This window comes from Trachinotus anak, unplaced genomic scaffold, assembly GCF_046630095.1.
Source record: "Trachinotus anak isolate AG129_WGS33_773 ecotype Australia unplaced genomic scaffold, CSIRO_AGI_Tana_v1 ptg000026l, whole genome shotgun sequence".
NCBI lineage: Eukaryota > Metazoa > Chordata > Actinopteri > Carangiformes > Carangidae > Trachinotus > Trachinotus anak.
The window spans coordinates 9,232,262-9,252,651 of NW_027273877.1; the positions used below are offsets into that span (position 1 = coordinate 9,232,262).

Consider the following 20,390-nt stretch of genomic DNA (forward strand, 5'->3'; position numbering starts at 1 on the left):
ACCTAGAACTGGCCGCCCGCCCAAACTGAGCAATCAGGTGAGAAGGGCCTAGGTAGGAGAGGTGACCAAGAACCTGATGGCCACTCTGGCTGAGCTTCAGAGATCCTGTGTGGAGATGGGAAAAACTTCCAGACGGAAGCCTCTTCTCTGTGAACAACACATGAAAGCTGGTTGAAGTTTGAAAAAATGGCCCATAAAGGACTCTCAGACTGTGAAAAATAAGATTCTCTAGCCTGATGAACCCAAGATTGAACTCTTTGGCCTGCATTCAAGGCGGCATGTCTGGAAGAAACCCCTCATCACCTGCCAAATACCACACCGAAGCATGGTGGTGGCAGCATCAAACTGTGGGGGTGTTTTTCAGCAGCAGAGACAGGGAGACTGGTCGGGGTTGGGGGAAAGCTGAAACCTCTGAAAGCTCTGGATGAGAGAGATTAGGACATCCGACTGGGTTGAAGGTTCACCTTGGCCCTAAGCCAAGACAACGCAGAAGTGGCTTAGGGACAACTCTGTGAATGTCATTGAGTGGCCAGCCAGCGCCCCGACTGGAAGCCGATCCAGCATCTCTGGAGAGACCTGAAATGTCTTTCCAATGTCGGTTCTGATCCAACCTGACAGAGCTTGAGAGGCTCTGTGAAACGAAGAAGAAGAATGGTAGAAAATCCCCAAATCCAGATATGCAAAGCTTGTCGCGCAAAGAAGACTCAAGGCTGTAATTGATGTCAAAGGTGCTTCAACTAAGTCCTGAGTAAAGGGTCTGAATACTTTATATTAATGTGATATTTAGTTTCCTTTTTAACAAATTTGCAAAAAGTTCTAAAATCCTGTTTTGGCTTTGTCATTATAGGGTATTGAGGGTAGTTTGAGGAGGGAAGAATGAATTCAGGCACTTGTAGCATAAGGCTGCATGAGGCTTATGCAGGCTTATGTAGGCTTATGTCAGTGAAGGGGCCTGAATACTTTCTAAATGCTCTGTACACATAGCACATACACATACAGAAGCCTGAGACTTTAGAAATGCTATAATAGAAGGGACCAAACTTGAACTCTCCTCAATTTCAGAGTCCTGTATTTAAGGCCTGATGGCAGTAGTGGTGGGTGATTGGTGTTATTTACTCTGGTAAGTACAAGGTGTGTAGTGGCTCCGTCATTCATGTCTGAGAGGCTGTGTGTGTGGGGGAGTGGATGATTTCAGAGGCAATATGTGTGATCCTGGTGAGTTTAATTTGTTGGAGAAGGTAGCAACATGAGGTCCAGGGGCCAACAGAAAGTACTTTGGGTTTGTGGATGATGTGGAATCCTTGCTGGGATCACTTATGGATGTTAGAGATGTGTTGATCAAAGCTGGAGGTATTGGTCTTTACACGTGACCAATGGAATGTTAATAGGCTATGATGGAGTTATTTTCATTTAGTAGTCCTACCATGGTAGAGCCATGGTAGCATTTGTAGGAAGTGGTGATGGGTAAAGGGTTGATGCAGTCGTTTGTGTAAATTGTGTAGAGAAAGGACTGATTTCTGGTCAATGATGTCACTGTACCCATCCTTACAGCTTGTGGTCTGTTGGGGAGGAGGGATGCTGAGGTGGTGAAGTTTCTTGATCGTATGGCTGCCTTGAAATGCAGAGCTGAAATTGACGAAAAGGAGTAAAGCGGAGTTGCCAGGTGATGTTGGAGGAGGGAGTGGAGGAAGCATGCCACAGCATCTTCTCTCCTCCATTGGGCCCTAATGTGCCCTAACTAATGTGGATCCAGCTGTGATCTGACAGCTGGTAAGATGGTGTACAGGATCAGTTTCTCAAGGCGTGCCATCGCTATTCGTGTGAGTGCGACCAGCTGGCAATGGTTGGGTTCGGAGAGGCAGGGTTTCTTGGGTACAGGTAGAATGTGAGAATTGATGATGTCCCTGTAGGATTCCCAGAAGACAGAGAAGAGGATGGGGGAGCGCTGTGTGGCACGGAGCTTAAGCACCCTAGCTGGGATGCCGTCTGGGACTGGTGCCTTGCCAAGTTTGCATCTGCTCAGGTGCTGTCAGATGTCCTCCATTAACCCTAGCAGTCGTGGACTGATTTCGAGTAGTTACATAACCTTATGAAAGGCTTGTTTGTTGTTGAGGTTGGTAACCTCTAATATTCATATCACTGTCACCTCCTTCATCAATGGATGTTTGCTCAGGAGAGTGCAGGCAGGAAAAGCATACAAAGAACAACATGTTCTGCCAGTGTAAAAATGTCAATTTCTGGGTTGGTGTACAGATATAAGCTTGATATTGATCCTCTCATCTAACTCTGACTATTCATGGCGTAATCCAAGTCTGCATGTATGCATAAATAATCCACCCACAACCCAATTAATGAATTAACTTCCCTGATTTAGAGACCCATACCCACTACACATGACCATTATTTCTCAGTGGGATATCACATGTAATGATATGGCAACATGTTACACTGAAGTAGTCTGGTTGAAATAAACATGTATTTAAAGTAAAACTTCTCATGAACACAGTCTGACATTTTTAACCCATTAAGACCAGATGCAACATCGTTTTGTCATTTTTAAGACATGTGACTGATAAAATGTACTGTGATTTGCTGAAATTCCGGTCAGGTAGGCAAAATCCATTATGGACAATGTATTTTGTTTGTTTCTTTTGTGGTTTTAAACACAAAAAAGGGTGGTTGGTGGTTGGGACATTGGCTGACAACCTGAGCAAGCAGAGCAATACTAGAATTAGATCAACAGAGACATGAAATAAAAACCACTGAGACCTAAAACTTTTGGCTTTCATTGTAAATCATTGCCTTTACCCTGATGTTAAGCAACATAAAATAACTGAATTGAGAATGTTGACAAATGTGCTTGTTTTTCCAGCTATATCTATCAATGATTGAAAATTTATTTCATGTTTCTATCTGCTTCAGAGGCAGAGTACCAAAGGTTTTAGTGAACACTGAGTTTTTCAGAAAACCCTCAGGTTTTAGGAGGTTGGTTTCAAACAATGCTCAGGTTTGACAGAGGTCGCCTCAGGTCTTAATGTGTTATTCCATTCAAACTAAAACTCTGAATGTCTCAAAGCTCAGAATAATGTTTGGCTGCTGCCCAAAATAAATAATAAAACATAACAAGGTTAGCAGTCCAAACACAGAGTCTAATTGCTGCCTGACGAAAAATGAAGCTTCAAATATGTTCACATTTTAGTGAAGGTCATTAATAGTTTCCTCATACATTATATATTATGTGACCTGCAAACCATCCACTGTTAATCAGAATGTTAATTTTTATGACCCGGCTTGCCTGATCTGCGGATTGCAGTGACAGATGCAATCTGTGCATCACAACCTCTACATGTGTATGAATGTGTATTGATATTTACGTTTTTTCCCCTAGTGCTGTTTCTTATTGTCCTTTATTGTTTTATGTTTGGTTTTAGCACATTGTAACTGCTGATTGAGAGCGGTTGCTTGTTTTTACAGACTGTAGTTGGCCTCATCAGCAAGGCCAGAGACCCCCAGTGTTACACATACACACACATATTTCTTCATATTTTTTTCTTCTTACTTTGTAAAATTTTGTAAAAGATTCTGAATAAACAATTATTATATTGTTATTAGATCATTTCCACGTACATAAGTTGTGACCATGACACAACATCTGTAAATGAGAAATGACTGTTTGTGCTCATTGAAAACATAGTTATTTTATACTGTATATGATACTGTAATTGTCCTGTCTTACAGTACACAAAGGCCAACTCGACAGCCTGGTATTTACAGTATGGTAACACTACTACTCAATGATATAAATATAGATCTTTTACAGATGTGTGGTGTACCTGGGTGCTGCTCATCTCCAGACTCTGGACCAGTCGGTCCCAGCGCTGGGCGAAGCTGTCCAGTCTGGCCTCCAGTTTGCTGGCCACCTCTTTGTTCTTCACACTGGACAGCAGGTCCTGACTCATGGAGCACAGCTTGTCCATGGTGGGGCGCTTCACCTCCAGGTCTGCCTTCACCGTCTGCAGGAGAGAAGAAACAAAGCTAACACAACAACAAACACACATATGTTGAGCATGTCAGCCCTCCTGGCACGACTCTCATCTCATACAGTGCCTGAACAAAGACGTGTAAACGTCTGCTTGAAACAGAAATCCAATCCTATTGGCTAGAGACACAGCAGGAACAGAAATAAAATCTGCGCTGGGTTTTTAGATGGCTGATAGCTGGGGAAGTGAAAGTTGTCATGAACGCCTTCATTTCCTCCTGGCTGGATTACTGCAGTTCCCTCAGTTTGGGCATCAGCCAGTCCTCCTTGTCTCGTCCACAGCTGGTGCAGAACGCTGCAGCTGGACTGTTGACTGGTACCAGGAAGAGACAGCATCTCACCTGTACTTTCATCCCTGCACTGGCTACCAGTCAAGTACCAAATTTAGATCAAGATTCTTTTATTTTTTAAGGCCTTACACAGTCTGGCATCCCGGCACATCTCTGAGCTCCTCCTCTGCCCCCTTTGCATCCCCTGATCTCTCAGATCCTCAGACCAGCTGCTCCTGACTGTCCCCTGGTCGAGGCTAAGGGGAAAGGTGTGATCTGCCCGCCCCAAAACTTTGGAACAGTTTACTTCTACTACTTCTCCCTGTTTTTCTGGCTTCTCAGTGTCAGTAAAATGTTATTCTTCATCTTTAGCCTCTGTGTTTTTATTTGAAACTGTTCCCTGTCTGTCTCTGACTATAAGATAGTTAGGTCCTTCTGGCTGTTACCATCCTGTTACTTATTTGTATTTTATTGTGCAGTGCTTTAAAAAAAAAGATGATTAGATTTAAACTCCATATAATATATTTAGGTAACTGCTCAGCACAAGTACCTTCTTAATGTATAACTTGTAGCTTGCAAAAAAGCAATAATTGAGAAATGGAATATGGATGAATGAATATGGATATTACAGAGAAAAAAATAAAAGATTTATTTATTTATTTATTCATTTATCTTCTTCTCTTAACATAATACGTGGTTTACAAGTTTCACAGCATTTCTAATTACTTTTCTGTGATTTATTCACTTTGCATCCATAAAAGTTCTAAGTACTGGTCAAATAGTTATTACACATGAATATGGATTTTACACAGAAAGGAAGAAAAATTGCTTGATGGGTTAGAGTGGGTTTGTACGTGTACTTGCTGGATAAAATTTCCTTTGAGGACTAGATGGACTTGAGGTGAAATAATGGGAAAATAATCTTTAACACAAAGCTAAGAGATGAGACGTGAGCTGTATTGTATTACCCTCTGTTCAGTTCTCCTGTGCATTTGTGTCCCACTAAAATGAAAATATAAAAATAAACTAAAAAGTCTCCTTAAATCAGTGTGTAGTTTGTTTTGAACAGGAGTTAAAGCTACGCTGGATCGTGAGGTTTGTGGTTCTCACAGCAAGACGACGGAGGCAGGCGACCATCTCTGCCTGGTCCTTCAGGTTGGAGGTCTTGATGGAGCTGACCAGCTCCTCCTTCTGAGTCAGCCAGGAGTCAAATAAACACTGTGAGGAGAGATGAGAGGAGAAGAGGGAGGAAGGAAGGAAGGAAGGAAGAGGAGAGGAGAGGAGAGGAGAGGAGAGGAGAGGAGAGGAGAGGAGAGGAGAGGAGAGCAGGGAGGAAAGAAGAAGAGAGGAGAGGAGAGAGGAAGGAAGAGGAGAGGACACGAGAGAGGAAAGAAGAGGAGAGGAGAGGAGAGAAGAAGAGATGAGAGGAGAGGAGGGAGGAAGGAAGACGAGAGGAGAGGATAGGAGAGAGGAAGGAAGCGGAGAAGAGATAAAGAGAAGGAAGACGAAGAAACAACAAGAAGTAGGAAGGATACAAGTAAAAGAGAGTCGAGAAGATGAAGAGGAAAGAGGAAGAGGTGCAGAGAGGAGGGGGTAGAAAGAGGAGAGGAAACAAGGAAAAGAGAGTAGAGGAAACAAGGAGAGGAGAGGAAACCATAGAAATCCAAAGAGAGGAGATTTGTGGGACAAAGAAACAAGAGGGAGGATGGATGAATAGATGAAAGTGAGAGGGGGAGAGAAGGGAATTGAGGAGACAGGAAGAGAGGGAGCAGGAGGAGAAGAAAAAAAATCTTATCATGTGGAAGGCAGCGCACTTGAGGCCATTGTCTCCTGTTGGTAGAGACAGTTCTTGACTGCAGCATCCTCCTCGGGCCTCTGAAAAGCAGCCTATTGTCTGTGACAGCATCTCCCCCTCTGCCCAGGATTACACTGTGAATATTTCTGTTATCGGCTCGTGGACAGTTCGTTTGGACCCACAGCCTCAGGTGGTACTTCAACAAGCATTAAACCAGAAAAACGGGGGGAAAATTGAATTTGGTGTATTTCCTGATGTTTTGAATAATTAATCAAATTAAATGTGGTTCTTATGGATGTCGAGGAGCCTTTTGCAGCCAATGAACCCTCATTATAAAACACAGTGAGGAGATTGTTTCATGATCAATCTCTACTTAATCTGTGTAACTGAGTGATCATACTTCATCCAATGGGCCCCTGATGCCCCTGGTCCCACACTGTGGCCACGGAAAAAATGTAAACACATACAGACTCAGGCATACAAAAAACTTTATTATTATTCTATTGAATAAAAAAAAAATTTAAAATCTGTTAAGAAATGTGCATTAGGCTCTATATGATAAAAAATACTCTGGCTCCAGTGTTGGAGCATTAAGATATCCTCTATTTGAGGAATCAAACAACAAACAAACGATGACTATGGGCCAAAGCGTAGCCATGGAAATCTAATTTTGGGGCTTTTAATTAAAGATGATCAGTTAATCGTGTATAAGCTGATGTTGTGATTTTAGCTTCCTCAACGATTAATCACAGAACATGAGCAAATTGGATATCATGACATATTTAATTTCCTTTACAAGGTCTGCTGTGGCTAAAAATATCAACTGCAAAGATGCTGATAAAGGAAATAAAGTAAGAGTTATGCAAAGTTGTCCAGTGTCCCAAACAGAAATGTAAAATATGACATATACGTGGATATATTATTATCATCACATGTATACATTCTCTATATATATGCAGATGTAAGTTAACAATATATATGAAATCCTCATTGTAAATTTCTATATGTACATTATTAATATCTATTATTTTTTTTTTTTATATGGTATAATATTTTATGATTAAATGTTGATAGCATATATTAAAATAACAAATTTAATTTATATATACAAGTATATTAAAACAACATACATATGAAAATTCTATATGTTAATTTTAAACATGTCAATTCTGGGAAAGTGAGCTCAGACTTTTGGACCCTACTGTATATAATGAATGAAAGAATGAATATAAGCACACATACATACATATATGGGCTAGATAAATATGTCAATATATAAAATTGTTCCAATTTCTAAAGATAAAAGATAAAGATAAGAAATACTTTATTTATCCCTATAGGGAAATTCACAGTTATCCAGTTGCTTCTTCATGTATTTAGTCAAATTAAGATTGAGTCTGTGTCATTATCCACATTATCCAATGGGTTTCCTAAATAATTTTTACATGTTTTTATTTTACATGTACATATATTTCATATATATAACTGTGATATATATATTAAATTTGCTTATGGGGTGATCTAACTGACCTAAGAACATACAATGCTTTGTGAACAATAAATATCTCAGATTTTTATTCGCCACATTACAGCATCATTGCACTTGGAAAAGCAAGGTCAGTAAGTCAGTTCACTGCTTTGGATCCAGACTAAAAAAAACTCTGCTACAACATTTTGATCGATTGCATGAAAGTTTGTACCGACATTCCTGTTCACCAGAGGATGAATCCTACTGATGGGAACTGTCACTAGTTTTTTATGGATCAGATCATAAACCAAAGTAAATGGACTGCACTTACATAGCACTTTTCTATTCTTACAGACCATTCAAAGCATTTTACAATACACGCGCATTCACCACACACACACACTCATGCTCACACTCATACGGCAACTCCATGGCAATCCATCCAACAGTTGTTTTAATATTTGAGTTTGTGAACAAAGGGGACTGATTGACTAACCTAACACAAAATGTGATGCATTGAAATATCACATGCAACATTTCTGCTCACACAATCTTCACACAGATCAACTACGTAATACTGCTGTACCTGTTTTAACAGTCATGCTGACTATTTATTTCATCTCAGAGATTAGGTTTTTTTTTTACTGTGAGGATAACAACTTCACAGAGCTGCTGGTCTGACTCTAGACTGTCTAGTTATATTTGGTTTATGTGTAACATTTTGCACATAATTCAGCAGATCAGTCCAAATAAATGACATAATGTTGAGACTGTTTCAGCTTCAAATTTCTCTACAGGCCTGAATGTGGGAGTAGACATGATCTGGCTGATCTAATCTCATTATACATGCAGCAAATTCTGCGGTGAGCCTGCCTCAGACACACACACACACACACACACACACACACACACACACACACACACACACACACACACACACACACACACACAAGCTCATACCTGTTCATTAGTGAAGTGCTGCCATTTTAGTAAAATCTCCTGAAGCAGAATCCAGCGCTCTTCTGTCCATCTACAAATGGCTGCCCAGCGATCACCAAGCACCTGCACACACAGACACACACACACACACACACAAAATCATCTATTAATGTCTACATTAGCACAAAAAATCCTTTTGAATTATTTCCCCTTAGGGATTTAAAGAGTTTCATCACGATGCCTCAAAGGCTAATGGATTCACATGTTCACTTTCCAGTAAAATTTTTTTTTTAGCTGTAAAAAATGCAGTTTGATTCCTGCTCCTCTCTCTCTCTCTCTCAGAGGGGTGGAGCTGATCATGATTGTGGAAGGGTAGGAAACTCAGAGATGACAGGAGCAAAATATCTTTATATCTTATCCAAGTGAACAGAAGCCATTGACTGTACAAATAAAATATGTCCTATGGTGATCAAATAGAAGACACATAACATTTTTGTATCACTGTTATTTTATTATTATCTAGGAGAATATACAGACAAAGCACTTCACACTGTGACTCTCGTTCATTCACCCACACAGACAACAATAAGTGGAGGAGCTGCCATGCAAGGTGGTGGGACACCTTGGACACTATGACATGTGAACAGTGGGATGCTGGGAATTGAGCTACCAACCCTGGGATAAATGGACGAACCACTTTGTATCACCTACCTGAAAGAAATATTTCAACGCTCTACAGTCAGTGGTATTTCAAATTCAACATTAGCTATTCAGTGATGATTGAATTTCCCAATTAGGCATTCAGTTTGTTTGCTCTGGCCTGATTCACCTGATGAGTTATGTTGTAAACTTGTATCATTTTCCCCTTGGTTTGGTTCAGTTTGCTTTGATACAGAGAACACTTCAAGTGAACCAAAATGAATCACTACAAACATGTGAAAAGGTTCACTATGCTTATTGGTCAGATAATAAATGTCTGGTGGGAGCAGGAATGTAAACACAGGAAGAAGGTCATGCATTCGTGGATGTGACATCCTTTGAGATCAGAAATGACATTTCTTCATAGCTCTAATGTGTATCTGGGCAACTTACCTACATACTAGCCAATTCACTTTGGTATGTCCTCATAATGCTGTGCAGATTCTGACTCTGTGAGGACATGCTGCCATAAGATGTTTGAGAAGGATGGAGCTAACATTGAGGATGGACACTGACATGCTAACATCTCATCTAACCATCTAGCTCAAACTTGCTAATGGGGTCTGATCACACCAAAAACGAACCGGTATGCCCCCAAACAAACTCTGGAATGGTTCGTCTTTGGTGTGAAAGAGTTCTAAACTTGATCCGACCCCAGTATCAGGTGAAATCACAAGTTTGAACTGCACGGTTAGATGTGATGTTAGAATGTCAGTGTACATCCTCAACATTAGCTCTATCCTTCTCAAACATTTTACAGCAGCATGTCCTCACAGAGTCAGAATCTGCACAGCATTATGAGGACGTACTGAAGTGAATCGGCATTCTGGTGTTGATAGTATGTAGGTAAATTGACCCAATACATATTAGAGCTATGAAGAAATGTAATTTCTGATCTATATTGAATAGGATGTCACAGCCATTAATGCAGGACCTTCTTCCTGTGTTTAAGTTCCTGCTGCCGCCAGACAATCTGACCAATAAGCAGAGTGAATGTTCTCATGTGGTTTGTAGTGATGCGTTTTGGTTCACTTGAATTTTTCTCTGTGTGAAAGCAAACCAAATTAAGGGGAAAATGCTACAAGTTTACAAACTCATCTACTGAATCAGACCAAAGCAAACAAACTTTAAGTGTGAAAACACCCTTCCATACTACTATTAATGACAAAAGGCGTCATTAATGTCATTATTAAACCTTGTAAATGAGTCTCCACCTCATTGTATTTGGGAGTTGAAATAATGGTTGAATGAATGAATGAATGGTCTTTTTCTCATACTTGGTATGGTTTGATATTTGGCTGTAGTCTTACTTGATTCAGCTTACATACATGAACATAATACACCATGTGGGGGCACTGACATACACACACAGCCACACAGGCTATGAGCTGCTAAAGTTTATTCTTCCTGAATCCATTGTATTGGCAGCTAGCTGTTAACTCTTCCAATCCATTTAACCGGGACTGAACAAAGTCATCACGGTGACAGCGAGACGGGGAGGGGAGGAGGGGGGTCGGCAGTGAGGCAGGAGAGGAAATGAAAAGACAATGAGATGCAAAAAAGTGAGTGAGTAAAGGCTGATGTGGAGAGAGAGGCTCAGCAGGTTAATCTTAAGATGAATAGCCGGTAATTAATCAAGTGACAGTTCAGCAGCGTGAAGAAACCAGAGAAGGCACCTTCCTTTTGGTTTCTTACACACTGGCACACACTGCTCCGGCTCACCTATTTATCTCTCTTGTCTTCCATTTAGTAATAATCTGCACCGCAGGAAACAAGTTAAACCTCGAAACGTTACAAAGAAAGTTAAACGAGAAGTTGCATTAGCTTTCTAATGATATTAGATTTGATTATACTTTGCACGCAGCACAACAATGTGTGTTCTGCATTGTAATTGCTTAATATGACATGGTGAATAATTCAAGATGCCCGCAGCAGTATTGTGTCATTGATGTATCAGTTTTTTGTTTTTCCTGACTGAAGTTTAAGAGGAGAGATTCTCATTTTCAGCTCTTCTGCTTTCAGTTTGGAGGAGCTTACTTTTATCCACAGCTCCTCAAACCTTTTCTCCCCGCGGCAGAGTTTCAGTCGCATCCAATTATCCAAATTTCTCAATTTCCTGTTTGTGTACATCGCCAGCTCTGCCTAACTTTATGCCGACTCTCTCGCTCATTCCTCCCCTGAAGATAATGGAGTGAGCTTCCCAAAGACGAACTCACCCTGACTTCCCCTCTCCTTCATGCATCAACTTACTGTTTTCCACTGAGTCAGCTCTCCATCACAGTTTCAAGCTGTAGCATATGCATATGAACAACCTCCATGTGTAATCCAGGCTATAGTTTGAGATCACTGTTTGAATGTGCTCCCTGGCTGGATTCACCTGCTAGGACTCTGCCTCTGGGCCTCTACTGACCCTTTCTATATACCCTGCAGCCAAACATAGTGTGTGTCAGTTAGTTTTTGTACTTATTTGATTCATCACAACTTTATTTAGGAATAACCACCATGTGAGCACAATATAAACTAACAAGGCTAGATAAAAACATAGCATATAGCTGGCCCGCCTATGATCAAGTCCTGATTTTATAACCATGATGTTGTCTGACAAAACCACCAAAAATATGAATTAAAGACAAAGACTGAGCTGCGATTTCAGCCATATTTACTTATAAAATGATCAGTTAGAGAGAAAGTTAGAGGAGACAGATTATCTTTCTTATTTTGTCTCTCACACAGAGCACAGCCTCCGTCTGGATCCACAACAGTTTAAACTGGCCCTCCTTTTCAAGTGACCGAGCCCGAATGAACTGTAACAACCAGGCAAACGCACCACAGTTCGCCTTAACTGGAACAAGCAGGTTAGAGATGAAAGCATCATTTTTTTGAGATTTTCAAAAACATGAAAAACCTTTGTGCAACTTCCACAGCCAGCTCCACTTCACAAAACTAAATCCTTAATGCAACAATTCTCCTTTCTCCCTCTCCGAGTCAGAGGTCAGGCTCGGCATCAGAGCAGCAGCCCTTCAGCTTGTTGGGAAGTGGCACAGATGCTGGTGTAAAAGCTTATCCATTGTCCATTGAGTGAGATACCTTCCAACTGAATCTTGGACAAAGACAATGACTGTGTGTTGGTACAGCATGCTGCGATTAAGGCTGGGAAGTTGCGAAAATGAGCAACTGCAGTTTAAATGGAGTTTAGTTTGATTCTTTGCAGTGTATGGGAGTTAACAAGGGGAACTAAGGCCCATACATCAGAGGCTAAGACAAGCGTGGAGAATTAACCACACAAACAAGTCTGACTCCTGGCTGGAGTCTGTGTGATGATATCTTATAATAAACAACATCAGGAGAAAGCTACAGTGCACACTTGCAAACACACACACACACACACACACACACACACACACAAACACACACAAGAACAGGACAAGCACATCTTGCTGCCAAGGTCTAATTACTGCACAACACCAAAGACAAAACTATTTCCCATTCAGTCTATTTTCCCAGAGAAACCATGCCGGGGTCTGCTGAACCTTTTCTCACTGGGAGAGTGAGAGAATGAGGGAGTGGAGAGAGAGAGAGAGAGAGAGAGAGAGAGAAACTCGACAAATATTTAAAAAGAAAAAGGAAAATTAGCCCACAAGGTATTTGGGTTCCTACAAAATTTTCTCATTGCTCTTTTGTTTCAGCAAAGTGTTTGCAATGTGAGCATGTTTGACACAGATCTTTCTGTGTGTGTGTTGTGTGTGTGTGTGTGTGTGTGTGTGTGTGTGTGTGTGTGTGTGTGTGTGTGTGTTTTTTTTTTTACCTGAAGTTTGCTCTCCAAGGCGGCGGTGGCACTGTCTCCACTGTTCTCGTCCACCACCACCACCATGTGGGTCAGAGAATTCACCCTCACCTGCTCCAGCTCCAGGTCCTCTTGCAGAAGCTGCAACACACACACAGAAGAACATAAACACATAAATATAGTGCAACAAAAACACAAACACCAACTAGTTTGACTGATGATGAGACAGACTGTGGCCAGAAGCAATAAAAGCGAAACACAGCGATGTTTCACCCTTTATACTGGATGGCAAACAGTAACAGTTATGACTACACTAGTTACCTTGTCATTTGTTATTTGGCTATCTGCTGGCTCTGGTAGCGTGCTAGTTACCTTAACATGTTGTTAGCATGCCTGTGACCTTAATGGGATAAATATCTTAACATGCTAGTTACCTTGGCATGCCATTTGTTGCTTCGTTAATTGCTACCTCAGGCTAGCATACATGCTAGTTACTAGCATGCTAGTTACCTTAATGTGTTGTTAGCATGCCTGTTAACTTAACATGCTAATTAGCGCAACATGGTAGTTACTTTGGAATGCCATTTGTCGCTTGGTTATTTGCTAGCTCTGGCAGAATGCTAGTTACCTTTGCATGTTGGTCACATGCCTGGCAACTTCATACGCTAATTAGCCTAACATGTTGTTTGCTGATTACTGTTAGCAAGCATGGTGTTAGCTGATGTTAGCTGGGAATGTTACAGACAAAAGTGAGTATAACTTGCAGAGGACTGTGTTGAATGTATGGGTGCAGGGCACTATGGTTTAGTCAAAGTTATTCCCACTAGTTTCTTTGTTTAATCTGTTAATCTGATATAGAAGACAACAAAATTTCAAGTAAAATTTGTTCATATTATTGTCCTAAATTGAACCCAGTGTACTGTTTAAATGTTTACTAGTGACTTTAATTATGGCAGCTTCTCTGTGGTGAGGTTGGCTAATTGCTTTGCCTAAGTCAGAACCATTGCAGGCTTGTTGTGTTGAATCAGTCAGCTAATTTGGTGCTTTTCAGTCATCAGACGTGTAAAGCTGCCAAATACACAGATGGGGTTAACATGGGTGCAGACCAGTCTCACACTGCTGAACACACTGCAGCCAATTCTATGTTGGGACGTAAAGTCTAACATTACCCTAGACAGTGTCACTGTTGCAAAACACAACAGTCTTCATCCTAAAAGCCTTTTCTGTTCTAAAATTATAGGTGAAAGCATTCTGTTTGAAAACAGGAATATGACAGCTTGATAGCAACATGTTGCTATCAAGCTGTCATATAGTTGATAGGCTAGATTTATTCAGCCATGTTTGGCAAATAGGGATCAGGCCAGCTGCTGCCAACCTTGTGTTCTTCCACTTGGTGCTTGACATCCTCTAGGTCTGGACCCAGCGGTTGAGCCCCCATCCTCTTAATCCGTGCCTCTGTCACGTCCAACCAGTCTGTGAGCTGCTGCAACTGCTGGTGCTGCAGGTCCATCAGGACCTCATGGAGTCTGGGAGTGAGAGAAATTTCAATCACACATTGATACCATGGAGTAGTATTTATCATTAACAGAGCCTTGCTCAACAGGTCAGGAGGGCAGATGAAGGACTAGTTAAACACAAGCAGTTCTTGTTGCCGATTTAATTTGTAGAAATGGTCAAAGCCACCTATCGTGTTCTTATATTCACCACTCTATTACAACAGACCTTTGCTGTCTTGTATAAGTGGTATTTGGTAGTCCAGGCCATGTCTGCACAGCCTTGTGCTTAAATCAACAAGATTATCAAAGAAGATAGCTGAACAGTTAATTAAATTTGGCTCAGTGTCAGTTATCATTTGATTCACTTTAATTAGAAAGGCCGCTGTTCTTTGTACTCATGAATGTGGGCTACTGTGGGGATCTTCATTCACTGTGTAAAAAGAGATTAAACTTTATTCATAAACCTAAATTAAGATAGAAATGAAATACAATATGAAATCATCTTGGTCTGTGCTATTCTATAAAAAATCCACTGGATATTAATTAAAAATTTGTGTGCATTTTTGAGTGTGTACATTCTGTCAAATATCTTTTTCCATCTCTCCTGCTTACAGTATTCCTGAAACTTTCTTTAAAGGTCCCATAGAGAATAAAGTGAGATGTCCATGTATAAAGCAGGTCTTGGTTCTATATTAATACTGTGAAAGTATCAAAGTGCTTACTCCACAGAGAAATGCACACAGCCTGTATTCAGAAACTGAGCCTTAAAATGAGCCATCAGGACTTCTGTAACTTTGTGATGTCACAACAAAGCAGTCACCGCCATCAGCCATGCCCCAAGTCCCACCCACCTGGACCCACCATCCAACCTTGCAGGATTTGATTGCTGAGTTTTTTACCTGAAATTTTTGGATTAATCAGAAAACAGTCAAATAATTAGAAGAGAGGTTCAGAGTCTCTCTTCTGATTGGTTCACCGACCCGCTGTTGCTAGAGCTCCAGAGAGAAACCTGAGAGATGTAAAACTACACTGAGATGGTTTTTGGTTTTCAAAACCACAAATCTTCTTATGGATATCAACACTTTCAAATGAAACACAGGAAAAGTATAAAATATGGGACCTTTAAGACCCCTGACCCTGTACCTTTCAATTTTATCAATTGACAACAAATCCATTTGGCCAGGGTCTCTTCAGAGGCTAATGTGTGCACTAAAGTCTCATTACTTGCCATTTTGATTGCAGCACTTGCACTATACCAAAAGGCTACCCTGTCATTACACTTCGGACTTGGACCCAGTTTCAGAAAAACCTTTCAGGCTCTCTCACTTTACAGCCAAATTACAGCCAACCATTGCTTTGCTTCATCCACTCTAGATTCAATCCAAATTTGGCATAATGACACTTTGAAGATGTCTTGTAAATCTCCAAATCAACAGATACATTTGGAATAAACATGACCCATTTTATTCACTCCTATATGCATGCTGCACATAAAGTCAATAGAAAGACAAATGTGGTCACACATAGACACAAATGGACACATTTGCACTTGGACAGTGCAAACTCAGACGAAGATGTGTTGTTGGACGTTGAGAATGTTTTAACTCAAGCTAAGATTTTGCATTAATGCCAGGGTTTTATGCAGTTTTATGGCTTTATTTATCTATTGTTCCTAATCATTTCACTGTACAGATATAAGGGTTTACTACCTGTGAAGTGAGGATGTCAGCATCATAGAATTCATACAGCTCTACAGGTGTATGAACTCATTTCAACAGCTATATGTATAATTTTATTAGTCGTATGTTCAATGAAATACTGATGTAAGCATTCCTAAATGCTGCTGGTGCCATGTACCCAGTGAGCAAAATTAAACTTCTGGCCCAACATAGGCCTGGGTCCTTGGCCCACGTCCAGCCCATATGTTTCCACATCTGGGCAGATTCTAGCTGTTATTTTCTGGTGTTGACTGACAGCTGGAAAGTTTCTGTGTGTGCACCAGATGTGGAAATAGCATCTGACAGTATAGGGCCAGATTTGGGAGATGGAACCGGGCGTAAACAAGCAAGTGGCCCAAGCATGGGCCAGATTTAGTGTGATAAAAGTGCAAGTCTGTGTGTGATGTGGACTCCGCATTTTTCTTCCACAGATCCAAATTATCATCTAGATCTGCACAAAGTCATAGATCTCAACACCATAAATATTTCAGATTTTTTAAATCAATGCATGAAGTGAGTGTGAATGTTGGACTGATGGAAAGTTATAGACAGAGCCCCCTGTTCGTGGGAGAGGTGTGTGGGGTGTGTGGTTTTCAGGCGCTTCAACCATCCAACAAACACTTTTGATGGCGTGCGGTGGTTTTCCATGACAAGAGTTGGTCTTGCCCAAATCCAGCCAAAGTATGTTAGCATTGCTAGCTATACCACCAAAGGGGACAGATGCAGCCTCTCCCTCTTATTCTCACTGGTTTAGGAGCCACTTAAAAGTGAGTGAATACATTTAATAAAGGATTCAGTCCTTCAGTTTTCTTTTTCTATCGTTCCTAATGAACTTTTCCCAGTGCGAGTACCTGCTCTGTCTCTCCATGCTAGCCACTCTCAGGTGTTCCCACCGGGAGTTCAGGAGGTTCATCTGCTCCCTGACCTCTGAGTCCTCCTCCTCGCTCAGGTTCCCCTCCCCCAGCAGGGCGGCGCCGGCCCGGAGGACCCGCCCCACACTGCCCTGGTGTGTGGTCAGCTCCACCATGTACCCCTGGCGAGAGACAGACGGCCAAATATTTCACACATATTTTCAAAATGATTCTGCTCATTTTGTTTAATTTATCCTTCAGAAGAAGTGAAGTACCTCGCAGCACTACTCCCACTGACTGACCGTCCTTCATTCAATAACTGCTCTTAAAATATATTTCCACCTCTCACCTCGGTGCTTAATCTTTTTTCTCTGAGCACTTAACTCGTATATGATCCGTCTAGGGTTTCCCACGGCAAAACAATCAGGGTTAATTTAATTTTGAGAGAATAAAAGTCGATAGCGAGCCAGTGTCGGTGTAAGTCCACATCCATCAGAGTTTAAGCTTTAAAACAGCTGCTCGGCCTTTTCTTTGTGTTCAGCTGCCAATGGAAGCACATTATTCCTGCTAACATGTTTTTGTATCAAACTGATACTAAGGGAAAAAAATCTTAAATGAATTATTTTCTGATACTATAACATAATATCACCGCTCTGATATTATTATTACATTACCTCATTGTATCTGTGAGTTCATACAACATACAACCAATGTTGATGCTGCACATACAGTATTATCGATTGTTCACTAAGCTTAATTTCCTGTCCTGAACATTTGTATAGACTCTGCACTAACGAGAAGAAAAAATGCTAAGAAATAAAAAACAAATTAACAATTTTCTGATAGTATAACTAATTGCAGTCCCTTTGCTGTTATCACAACTTCACTGGTCTTACCTCATGTGTGTGGAACTGCTCCTTCACCTCCTCCACGTGGTTGGAGATGGGAGGCTGGGCCTGGAGCCCATCTTCAGCTGACAGCAGCCATGTCAACACCTTAAAATTCAGATTTGAATGAACACCCTTAAAGGACAAGCCTGACAATACATACAATACATTTTTCCTATACTGTTGGTCCGTTTCCTACTATTTATTGAAGACCAAACATTACTCAGACAAGAGGACAAGGTGTATTTGTTGTGGACTATTTTCCGCAGCAGATAAACACATATTTTGTGCACTTGTGAGTATTTCTGGCAGCAGGATGGTGTAAGCAGCACTGAGGCCAAATAAATACAGTGTGTTCATAGTATAGAGGAGCATGTCATCTATTATAACAGTGTGACTGTTTCTAATAGTTTTTGTACAACAGTGGAGCTCTATGACACAGATGAGGAAGATATATTGTCTGCCTCCGCCAACCAATCAAGTTGCAGGAAATATGGTCACAGTCTGTTCCGGGATTACAGCAATGATAGCCAGAGGTGTTTTTGCAGAACGAGTGAAGTTGACCTTTGACCAAGTGAATATAAAATGTCATCACTTCATGATTTTTTTCATATTTGACATTTGTGTTAAATCGAGTCATAATTAGCATATGAATTCTTGAGTTATGCTTGAACCACATTTGAAGAAATTCCCTCAGTGTAACAGACAGACTCCCCATGGCTGTTGCTGCAGCATAAAAATACATGTAACCACCAGACTTGTTCTTTGACAGAAGAAAATTCAAAATTACACGAAATATGAGATATGTAACATGACCTCACCTCCTCCAGTGCAGCCTGGTAGCTCTCCAGGCTGGTGGAGCCTGGAGGTAGAGGACTGAGGCCCCGCTGCAGCTCCTCCTGGCTTGGAGTCAGGAACTAGAGAGGGAATGGATGGAAGATAATGGGCGTGAAAGTTGACAGTGATACGAGGAGAAACAGAGGAATGGGATGGTGTTAGGTTCAGGAAAAGTGTTGAGAAATTGAGGGAAGGAAGGAAAGGAGGAAGCAGATGAAACAAGGAAGTAGAAGGTATGTTAAAAGTTAGAAAACGGGGCAGAGAGAATAAAAAGGCAGCATAAATGAAAGGTGGAAGACAGAGAAGATAGAGAGAGATGAGGAGAGGCCTGTTAGTGTTGGCCATTACTGGTGCTAACAAGCAATTCTGGCCTTTGTCCAACCTTAACAACTTGTCCTCATTCTCTTTGGGTCTCTCTCTCCCTTACTCTCCCTCTCTCTCTCTCTCTCTCCATATCTCTCTTTGTGTACCCGCTACTGATCTGGACACTAACAACTTCTCTCTTTTTATCTCATCTTTGCGCTTCTCCTCTTGCTCTATTCTTCTCTCTGGTAATAAGGTGCTGAAAAGATACACAAGGCCCATCCACAGGGCTGATAACTGTCCAGCCCTAGTCTGTGCCACTCTTTCTCTTTATACCTGCAAATGTGTTCAGCTTTGACTGATAGTAGAGACTTGAAAAGGGGTCCTGACAGAGTTTACAGCTTATAATACATTTAAAGATAAAATAAATGCCACATATTAGGGTCCCTGATAGTTTAAAACATGTTCTTTATTTCCTATAGAAGAAAATCTATGATAAAATTTTACCTTTATGCACTTGTTGTCCATATTCCAGTGGAGTGGCATCAGAGAGTATTCAGACCCCTTCACTGTTTGCACACTTTATCATGTTGTAGCTTGAATTCTAAATGGAGGTTGCCACTCTGTCACAGGCTGCCATACGGAGAAAAACAACCACTGATGCTCACATTCACATTTATGGGCATTTTTTTTAGGGTGCCAAATAACTTGCATGTCTTTGGATTGTGGGAGGAAGCCACCTGGAGGGGAAATGCCACAGCTGCCATAAAAAAAACAATAAGAAAACTGAACTCTCTCATTTACAAAAGTATTGAGACCCTTAATTCAGTACTCTGTAGTAGGCCCTTTACTCTCAGCTTCAAGTCTTCTTATGCGGGTCTCTACGAGATTTGCACCCCTGGATTTGGGAAGTTTATCTCATTCTTCTTTGCAGATCCTCTCAAGCTCCAGATTGGATGAGAAGAATCTATGAACTGCCATCTTCAGGTCTCTCCATAGATAATCTATAGGGTTTAAGTCTGGGCTTTGGTGGGGCCACTCAAGAACAGTCTTGAGGCCACTCTACACCATGCTTTGGTCATTGCCATGCGGAGAGGTTAACGCATGCACTCTGGAGCAGATTTTATTCAAGGACATCTTTGTATTTGACAGCATTCATCCCTCCTTCAGTTCTGACCAGTCTTCATGTCCCTGCCACTGAGAAGCACCATATCACGATCCAGCCACCACCTTGCTCCACCAGAGGGATGGTATTAACCAAGTGATTCTTGGTCACCTCCCTGATAAAGGTCCTTCTTGCCCAGT

At 41.1% G+C, this 20,390-nt stretch overlaps 1 protein-coding gene and 1 long non-coding RNA gene across 11 annotated transcripts in view; one reads left to right on the top strand and one right to left on the bottom strand.

Moving 5' to 3' along the window:
* dmd (dystrophin) overlaps window positions 1-20,390 on the bottom strand; it is a 298,427-nt gene that overhangs the window by 139,908 nt on the left and 138,129 nt on the right. For all 10 annotated transcript variants that reach the window (XM_071463817.1, XM_071463813.1, XM_071463810.1 and 7 more), the window contains 8 exons: window positions 18,767-18,862; window positions 17,955-18,053; window positions 17,059-17,240; window positions 14,369-14,519; window positions 13,015-13,134; window positions 8,532-8,633; window positions 5,419-5,526; window positions 3,834-4,013 (listed from right to left, as the gene is read on the bottom strand). In XM_071463817.1, the coding sequence (XP_071319918.1) occupies window positions 3,834-4,013; window positions 5,419-5,526; window positions 8,532-8,633; window positions 13,015-13,134; window positions 14,369-14,519; window positions 17,059-17,240; window positions 17,955-18,053; window positions 18,767-18,862 (1,038 nt within the window). The remainder of the gene's footprint in view (window positions 1-3,833; window positions 4,014-5,418; window positions 5,527-8,531; window positions 8,634-13,014; window positions 13,135-14,368; window positions 14,520-17,058; window positions 17,241-17,954; window positions 18,054-18,766; window positions 18,863-20,390) is intronic.
* On the top strand, window positions 12,015-14,539 carry LOC139609384 (uncharacterized). The gene is made up of 3 exons (XR_011685216.1): window positions 12,015-12,850; window positions 13,021-13,119; window positions 14,405-14,539. It is a non-coding gene; the product is annotated as an uncharacterized lncRNA (long non-coding RNA).